Source organism: Centropristis striata, chromosome 9, assembly GCF_030273125.1.
Source record: "Centropristis striata isolate RG_2023a ecotype Rhode Island chromosome 9, C.striata_1.0, whole genome shotgun sequence".
Classification (NCBI taxonomy): Eukaryota; Metazoa; Chordata; class Actinopteri; order Perciformes; family Serranidae; genus Centropristis; species Centropristis striata.
This window is the reverse complement of record NC_081525.1, coordinates 19,507,876-19,518,065: the sequence shown is the minus strand read 5'-3', so window position 1 is coordinate 19,518,065 and position 10,190 is coordinate 19,507,876. Positions and strand designations below refer to the sequence as shown.

Below are 10,190 nucleotides of genomic sequence, written 5' to 3'. Positions count from 1 at the left end.
TGAAGTATATTTTTATGCTGATATTTATGTAAGTAAGATTTGGATTGTTGGACTCAAAGTGTTTTACATTGTGTTATTGCTACTTAAAGGGACAGTTCACCCCCAAATCAAAAACACATATTTTTCCCTTGACCTGTAGTGCTATTTATCAATCTTGATTGTTAGATAGATAGATAGATAGATAGATAGATAGATAGATAGATAGATAGATAGATAGATAGATAGATAGATAGATAAATAGATAGATAGATAGATAGATAGATAGATAGATAGATAGATAGATAGATAGATAGCATTACACACATAGACAATGACAATTAAATAAAAAGAACAACCTAGGCATACTTCAAGCAATAAAATATAAAAATACAATAAAATATAACGTGTCTAAAGAAGGAGTATGTATTAAGGAGTAGAATAGAATTCCAGTGCAGAATAAATATGAATATACAGTATAAAAATGTTGGTGCTATGAATGTTGTGGTTTTCTTAAAATAAAGAATCTGAATACCTTTTCCACCACCACTTCCTCCACTTTCATGTAAGGCCTGCTTACTGTCTCCCAGTCGAAACTAAACATGATGAAGCACCATTCAGTTTTTATTCACCACACATAAATCCCTCTCAGTTCTTTTACTGAGCATTTTATGTACTCCTATTCGTATGTATCATTTTATGTTGCCTTATTTTCTTTTACATCTGAAGTGGAATGCCAATAAAACTGCTGTTATGTTGTTCCGTCAAGACATCTCAGACTCTTTTAATTATGCTAAATTATGTATTTTTATTGTGCAGTCAAGGGAAAACAATCTTTGTTTTAATCTGTTTTGCAAATTAACTCTTATCACTCTTGTGGATAATGTGCTGAATCTGTCACTGGGGCAGTACCCACTAAGGTACAGCTGTTGTACCTTTGACATTGGCTTGAGAACATATACTGTATGTACCTTTTCAGCCCTCAGAAACGTACACATAAGGTGCATTTCCATTAGGTATTTTCCCTCTAGTGAACCGCTATGGGTGTGGCTTGGAAGAGAGGATCTGCCCAAGATCCGCCCAACTTCACCGGTTAGCAGCTCAGGTAGCAGCTTATAAAGTACTTGCCTTGGGTAGATACTTTTCTGAGCCGCTACTGAGTCGTTACTGACTAGTCGGCGCTGATTGGATACGGTTGAGGCGGGTTATGACGTGAGTAGAACTCGACACAACCACAACATAACAGCACCCTTTTTAAAAGAAATAAGCAGAGCAGACTGAGACAAGAGAATCGAGGACAAGAAACCAAGCAAGAGAAGATGATGTTGATGTCTTGACTGTTTGGATTTGCCACGTTGCTCTGTTGTCAGCGTTGCGTCACTGACATCACCATCAAAATTGTTGCTGAATAATCACTAAGTATCGCAGAACTATTTATGTCACATTCAAACACCGTTGGTTAGCCGATACAAAAGTACCGTTATGGGAACAGAGGCCAAGGGGAACTAACTAGTGGGCGTAGCCAAAACACTCAGCTGCTTTCCAAAAAGTACTCAAAAAGTACTCAATCAAAACACGCCTATGTTGAGGTCCATTAATGAGCCATGGGGGTCCATTAATGTAGATTTTACCTTGTGGGAGAGTCCTACTGTATCCCTATTTCTGATAGGGCTAATTATGTACCCTTTAGGTATGTTACCAAGCGAATGTTAATGGTTCAACCACACTGGTCCCCCCTCAAAATCGACCCGATAGCTCGTTTGTACGGACAGCCAAAAAAACACACCCATTTTTTCCATTTGAGACTGTCCTTCTCGCCCTTTAGCAACCATAGAATTTATGAATGACGGCGGTGTGGTGTGTAAAGCACAGAACTCGCACTCAGGATGGATGGGAGGGGTGTTGGATGGGCCGAACAGACCCCAGACTGTCACCCAGGAGAACAGGGTTCGTGTGCAACTGTCATGTCTGGTAGTTATGTTGGCTTTGTAACTACTTCTGGCATTTACGTACATTTATTTACTGTCTTTTATAGAGAGCAAACGAATTGACAACCTGGAAGTAGCATCGTCATGGGGTCTATTGAAAAATCGCCTATGGGATTTTTGCATTGGAGTTTGGATCACTGCAGAAAATAAGCTCTGTGGCAAACACACGTTTCTGATTCTTGCACGTTTTGTTCAGCAGGATAATTTTCACAAATGAATACCACTTTTATGATGTTTGAAGCAGCCGACAAATGTTATTTTATGTCATAGCTGTTATCCTTCAGATGGTCTCAGCCAAGCTAACAAGCAGTTTTGACAAGCTAGATCCGTAGCCTAATAAATTGTTTATTTACATAATTTACAATCTACAAGAGTTTGCTAGAACTCTGAAAAACATGACTAAAGGCTGTAAGATGGACTAGGGAGAGAGTTCCCGTCCATGTCCAGTGTGATGACGTCTAATGTCCCCGACAACCACTAGTAGTATTTAGCCACTTGTTAGCAACCGCCTTTTTAAGGACACGTTAAAAAAATTCACAAGTGTGATATTCGTTAATGTGTTTTATGTCTTGAGACAAAAAGAGAATATCTCTTCGGCTTGTGTTAACTACAGACCTTATTTCAGGCTTCTAACCAAAATCCTATTCAAAATCCTCATTAAGTTTGAGAGGAAAGACTCCATGGTGTTAAAATGCTTACCAACCCCTACAACGCCTAACCAGGAAGTTTTTTGCCCTAAACCTAGATCAGTGCTTTTGTAGCCTAAATTACAAGAAACTGCAGCCTTTTTTTAATCATATGTGTATGTTTAATGATGTGTGTGCTGTTTTTAGAACGATCGGCTCCGGTTCTGTACTCATATGGGTGGTTATGGATGGTATTGACAAACAACCTTTTCTGTCATTTAGGTTAGAGATCTTGTTGGTACAACAGCTGTACCTTACAGGGTACTGCCCCACTGACAAGCTTTTGTACTCCTGAAGGTACAAATAGCACAAATAGGTGCAAATATTATTTCTGAGAGTGCTGCTTTGTTATGTCGTATGCAAATCATTTTGAAATGTCATGCTGTTAACATATGCTGTACAAATACATTTTCTTGCCTCACAGTAGACAATAAAACACACATTAATTGGTGTAGGTCTATATGTACAACATTTCTCACATTTTTTACTGCCAACTCACATTAATAGTAAAATGCACATGTAAAGAAATGCTGATTCTGAGTAAGTAATTCAGAGTAAGTTTATTTAAAGGTAGTTACATCTTGGTGTAAGGTTGCTGTCCACATGTGCACTAACCATTAAAAATGTACATCAACAGAAAACAACAGAAAATACTACTGCACGTGTCTGTGCAAAAATGGCTTTTCAAGATAAGTAAAACATTATAAGTATAGTTGTTTTTCTGGCATGGTTGTTGAAATAGCCTCAAATTACATCCACTAGCCTATAATCCACAATATAATGCAATTCAGCAAAACTAACATCAGACTGTCTTCAATGTAAACATCACAAAGGAAGTGCGTAATGGATTTACATTATACTTTGTTTTCCATACCCCTCCCTCAGCGCTCAGAGCTTCCTGAAGCTCCAGGCTCAGATCTGTTGATCAGATCTAATAACTTTTTTTACGCGCGCGGAGCTAGCTGTAATGACGCAGCCAAGTGTCAGCGCGCGAGGGGTGTGTGTGACACGAGCCTTCATATTTCTCTGACGTGAGACAGAAACTCTCAGAAGATAAGAAGTCAAGCGGACACAAACTAAAAAAAAACAACTAAAAAAACAGACAAAAAAGGCCAGAGAGAGAGAGAGAGAGTGATAAAGAGAGAGTGAGAGAGAGACTGAGGGGGAGATGAGGACCTTCCAGAGCCAAAGCCAGGCTGCGCAGCGCGGAGCCTCCAGCAGCCTGCACAGCCTCCACCACAGCTGCAAAGTGAGCCCCCTCAGCACGGCCAGCGTCACCCTCACAGCCCTGCTCATCCTCACCATCCCAGTCTGCAAAAGTAAGTCACACACTGCTCTGTTTCATGGCAGATAAAACTTTTTTCGTTTTTGTTTGTTGTTTGTTGTTTTGTTATGCACGTGTAGCTTTTTCCTTGCTATGTGTAACTCCGATTTCCGAAAACGTTGGGATATTGTCTAAAACGTAAATAAATCAGTCATTTGCTATTTTTTTAAAACGGCATATATTCAATTGAAAACTATATACAAATGCAATTTCATATTCAAACTGACTCAAATGCACTGAATTATGAATTTTATGCAATTTGTTTTTATTTACGTTTCACAGCGTCCTAACTTGAGGATTAATATGTTATCTATAAATTGATTAATATTCAAAATTGCTGTATGGCATAAGATAAATAAAGGTTTTGATTTGCAGGTATTGCTATAGAAATATCATTAGCTGGTATAAACCAGCTACCTTGGGTTGTAATTTTCCAAAATTACGATCTTAAAATCGACAACAAATCGATAAATTATTCTAAGGAAAAAGAAACAGAAAAGATATATATATATATATATATATATATATATATATATATATGTATATATATATATGTAAATCAAAACCTTTCAATACCTTTCAATATATATATATAATCAAAACCTTTATTTATCTCATGCCATAGAGCAATTTTGAATATTAATCAATTTATAGATGAAATGTTAATCCTCAATTGTTAAAATAATACCACTATTATTATTATTATTATTATTATTAGCCTATTATTATTAGTTTTGCTTCCTTGGGTGGTAATTTTCCAATGTTTCGATCAAAAAGTTCAGAACAAATAGATGACTAATTAAGGAGAAAAAAAGATACTGTATAATTCTGATTTACAGTCCATTGGTTTGCTGCTGACTCAAATACATAATCTGAATATCTATCATGCTTTATGCTAAGTTTTTTCATCCATCCATCCATCCATCCATCCATCCATCCATCCATCAGTGTCATTTTTTCATCTTATAAACTGATTTGACTTTTCAGCCAGAAACCTTGCTCTGGTCATGCGACCTTTCACTCGACGTGTCTACTATCTGACATAAAATCACAGATGATTGAGACGTGTGTAGATGTAGACTGACAGTCAGTTCTTCCCCTGATGTCAAAGTGGCTCATAGGCTTTGAGCTTCAACATCAGTTTTGGTGCAGTGATGCTGGAGGCTACTTACATCAACGTGTTGCACAATAACTCCCTGCATGTTCTGCAGTGAAGCTTTTACCACTGCTAATACACATCCACTGCAATCATGTCAAAGCACAGCGTCATACAGGAGAGGCTGTTAAAGGCTGTAATAAAAGTATACTATACTGCGGTCAGGTGTAAACATTGTGTAAGGATGATATGAAATTAGTGTTTTATACTAAGTGTGTTTTACTGTGTTGTTATGTGAAACAAAAGGTGCTCCAGCAGAACTTCAACAAGCCACAACAGACCAGAGGCAGCTCCTCAGCCAGGTACGCAGCGCTATTTTAGTTTTTCTTTCTTCTTCATCCTGCCTGTATGTGTGTGTGTGTCTGTGTTCCTGTCCGTCATCCTCTGTGATTCTCCACAGATAGACGCTGTTTGCTCATCCTACCTCTCTGCAGACCTGAAGATTTGGGTGAGCTGCCTGGGATTCTGTTTGTTTTAACATGTATATTACAAGTTTGTATTACTATTTTTGTGCCAGACACTGTTTGTTTTTTTCTCGTATCAGGCGTCTGATGTCTTAGGAGAACTCTGTGTGTTGATGCTGGTTCAGAAGTCAAAGGTACTTTATACTTGAAAATATATATTCATACTAAATTGCATATGAAATGACACAATGAAACATTGATGGTACAAAGATGGAAATAATTTACATCATTTTGTTTTCTTGACAGGAGCTGAAAGTTCGAGCAAACAGTAAAAGGGTAAGTTCAACTTATAATTATTTTCCCTAAAATGGCTACAGAGCTATAAGATTAAACCTGATGACAAACTTGTGGTGGTGTATTTTTTATGTTTAGCATTGCATGTGCAGTTTTAAGACAACAAGCTTTGTCAGAGGGAGCGGTAAGTATGTGAAATCATAAATCTGTACTGTTACTCAGTAATCTTGCCCTAACAAAGCACCTCAGATTGTTTTACAACTTTATATAACTTGTACTTTTTGTGATGCTTTTCAAAAGCCTAAATCTAACGCACTGTTAGAGCTGTTATTAGCCGACAGTAGTTCTTTCCTAAAATCAAAATGCATGCAGGAGGTGCACATTTACCACCAGATGAGGACTCATGCTGATGTCTGCACAGTCTTTAAATACACCGACATAAAATGAAATCTTCTCCTCACGCTCATATCCCCTTGTTCTTTGCTCTGCATGTCAAATTGGTTGAGATTTGGATGTCACCCTCTGTCTGTCGTTCACACTTGACAACTCAAATGTAATTTAGAAACAGGAGAAAATAGAAGAAACATGATATGAAAATGTGTCCACAGTTCTTAATATTGCTACTTAATGATCAGGGAAATTAAATCTTTGGGAGACCCTTAATGTGAGCAGGGTAAAATAAATGAATTAATAGAAGTCGCTATGGAACTTCTCCAGTTGATTACTTACATGAGGACAATTCATTTAATTTAATCAATTTAATTCAATATGCAAATGAGGCATTATCTTATTGCATTCAAAATTCAGTGTACTTATGCAATTCAGTTGATATATTAGAGTAAATGATTTTTACAGAGCGAGTTCTCTTAAAAAATATACATTTTCATTATATTTTATTTATAGAACGTTCCATAATTCAGACTTTGAATGATATATGAACAAACCCCTCATTAAGCACATTGAGAATATAAACAGGAATGAAACTGGAAAATTTGCTGCATAAAAGTGGAGATTTTTGGCTCAGGATCTGAGACAAAAAACAAACCCACATTTTAAGATGTCCTTTAAATATGTGTATCGTAAAATGTTTAACTAATAGATATCACTGTGAAACTTGCCCATTTGATTTTATGTTTAAATATGTAAATGAGCCATTATCTAATGCTAACTTTTGATGATTTAGGAGAAATCTACAGACGCAGATATACAAAGTGTAGTAAAATAAAGTGTAGTTTTTCAACCTCAAATATGAAAATCTCAAAATTGACCAGTGCATGGAAACATTATGTTTTTGCCTGTATAGTGTCTCACCTTAAATATGATTCTTCCTGATAATTGTATTTGAGACTACAATAGGTTTCTGGTAATGTAATCAATATAAAGTCAGCAAAGATGAGGCAGAGCTGAGTGAAATGTTTACATTGTCCAGCATCAGTGTGAAATAATCATGATAATCATGATATGTATATGCATTGTGTTTATTTCCCTTTTGCGCATCTATGCATATTAAAACCAGCAACCCCATAAAACATCACAGATGCATTTTGACTTAAAGTCATATTTCTTATATGACATATAGAGCAATTATGTCTTCTGCTCTTCCATTATTGGTATGTGAATGATGCAGAATGTGATGTGTTTATTAAAACACTGATGCAAAGAAGAAATTGTGAAACATGTGCAACATGACGTTTGCATTTCTGAGTTGCATGTTTTTGTGTGTTTACTGGAGATGAAACGGAGATCCTCTCTCCATATGGAGTTGCCTGGCTCTATCTGTGTGTTTGTGTGTTTGTCAGACCCCTCTGTTGCACCCTCTCCTGCGTCTAGTTACTCAGCTCCATACCAGAAGAGAGAGAGGACTCTCAATGCGCGTATGTACCACCCACGTCAGTTTTCCTTTCACTTTTCATTCCTTGTTTTTTTGCTTTACAAAACACGCCACTGATTGATAAAGACAAAGATATTGAAAACTTTGTCTTTTTTGGCATACAAATCAACCGTATGCAATCAGTGGTGACATGATATCTTATGTTGTGTGACATCTTTTCACAATTTCTGACTTAATAAATGTATTCAGATCTCTCATAGGATCTCCTGGTTGAAAATATAGAAAGAGAAGTTGGATAGAAAATGATACAATTGCAGAATTTACAGTTGAAGCAGTACCTTTGTATGTTTATAGCAAATGTTGAGAGTTAAATGTGTAGCTGCGTATGTTTTCCCCTTACTGAGCTTACATGTCAATAATACAGTTTGATGTCAGGCAGCTTCCCTCATTCTCTGTACGAGCTCAGTCTGCATTAGTTGTTCTTTCCCAAGCAATTATGGGCTAAAATTAGTGCAGCTGACAGGTGAACTTATCCCTCATTGCTGTCAACCACTGACATTCACAAAGTGGACACAGAGGAATTGTGAGTGAGAAACGTAGAGAGTGTTTGCTTTGGATGTGAATGTTTGAGGGTGTGCTGTTGGCGCTGTTGGAGCAGAGTTGTAGCAACACAGAGAAAAAACAGCAAATAAGAGTGAGACCGTCTTCTATTCAAGTTCAATTCTGTTGGTTTTGTGTCTGTACAGGCTGAGCTCCAGGGACCTGGGGGAATCCAGAGCAGAGGTTACTTCCTCTATCGGGTATGTTTATGTTAAAAATAAAGCAAATATAAGCACCCCAGGATGATAAATAATATGATGAACATTCAGTAACGTTTTTTTTTTGCAATTACAGCCACGAAATGGAAGACGCTCCTTAGAATATGAATAAATTAAAGGTAATACTCATCTTTTGGTCACATTTATAGACAGCTTAAGGGACTGTATGAACATTATTGAACCAATTGCACATGGGTCATAAAGATGTGATTTACTATAATTCAAGTCACTGGGCGACTAATTAAAATTAATTATGATTTTGGCTACCTTTTATGAAAAATACATAAAAATTAGATACAATTATATATATATATAAATTATATTATGTAATTATTTTAAAATTTGTTTTTCCAGTTGAATTATATTTTTTTGTTTAGTTTTTAGGAGTTTTCAAGGAGTTTTTTTTAAAGTTATGTAAATGCACGTTTCAAAAGTCATTGAATAATCGTGTTAAATAATCATGAACTCAAAGTTGATTTTTGCTATAATCAAGCAGCTCTGCAGCAGTGCAGTGTAAATTAGCTAACTTCCTAACCCAATTTTCTTTAAACACAGCATACACTTTATACGTCTTTAATCAGTGGTGATTGCACAAATTCTACCAAAAGCTGGATAATTTCACTATACATCATATATCTAACTATTGAAAAAAAAATTCCTGTGTTATTAACACATAGATGTAGCAAATTTAACCGGTAACTTTCTTACAGTCCCAAATTTCCATTGAAACGCAGTCATTATCTCAATGGCAGTAGTAATTGCTCCGATTATAAGGAACTATAGGCTGGTAAGACTGTGTTAGTATGCAGTTACAATGTCAGAGAAGTGGTAATCAATCAATCAATCAAACTTTATTTATATAGCGCTTTTCATACATATAATATATAATAATATATAATCATTATCTAACCACAAGTATTACTGTATGGTAGAGTCTTCACCTCTGAAGCTGAGTGTACAGAAACAACACAGACCCTGAGACCCGAGCCGCTGCACCACGACTGAGTGATCCAGACTTCAGCCCTCTGCCACTGCTGTATAGTGATGTCTGAATGTACACAAATAATATGATTAAAATACTATTCATTTGTCCACATTTTATTTTGTGTTAAATGTGTGTCATTTGCATTAAAACTGCTACAATGTGGTCGGGTGTAGTTGTGTACATTTGATTTGCTGCACATTATGAATAAGAATCTTTCACTGCACTTGAAAAAATCTCTAACATACAATATGCATGTATGAATGCAGATACATACAGTCTCTTTTACAGTCCTGATGTGTGTTTAAAATTAAACACACATCAGGAATATTTCAACACATACTAATAAACATAAACACTTAAAAATAAAAAAGGCACCTTTAAAAAAAAACGTGTCCTGCATCTGTCATTAATAATAAGGTCAATAAAGTAAGTAATCCATCCATAAATTCATGCAAAATAATTTATGTTTTCTGACACTTCTTTTTTTTTTTACAAGTTTTGAGAAAAGGGCAAGCCTCATAGACCAATCACACCTTTTTATTGTTAAAAAAAAAGTTCAATGTCCTTATTTATAAAATTTAAATGCAACCACTCCGCCTCATAATAAAACTACAATCCCGACATTGGGAAATCTACAAGTGAAATAATTAATTCAGACAGCAACAGATGGGAGGATAATGTGCCTTTTAGTTTGTATACATTTTTTAATTTACAAAATCCTTAACTTT

General features: G+C 36.0%; 1 protein-coding gene across 1 annotated transcript; it reads left to right on the top strand.

Annotated features, from left to right (window-relative positions):
* Positions 1-2,932: 2,932 nt before the first annotated feature.
* On the top strand, positions 2,933-9,630 carry nmu (neuromedin U). The gene is made up of 9 exons (XM_059341687.1): positions 2,933-2,947; positions 3,536-3,969; positions 5,377-5,432; positions 5,531-5,578; positions 5,675-5,728; positions 5,841-5,870; positions 8,406-8,459; positions 8,554-8,596; positions 9,410-9,630. Exons 2-8 carry the CDS (start codon positions 3,819-3,821, stop codon positions 8,587-8,589), a joined length of 429 nt encoding a protein of 142 aa, XP_059197670.1. The 5' UTR covers positions 2,933-2,947; positions 3,536-3,818; the 3' UTR covers positions 8,590-8,596; positions 9,410-9,630.
* The last annotated feature ends 560 nt before the right edge of the window (positions 9,631-10,190 follow it).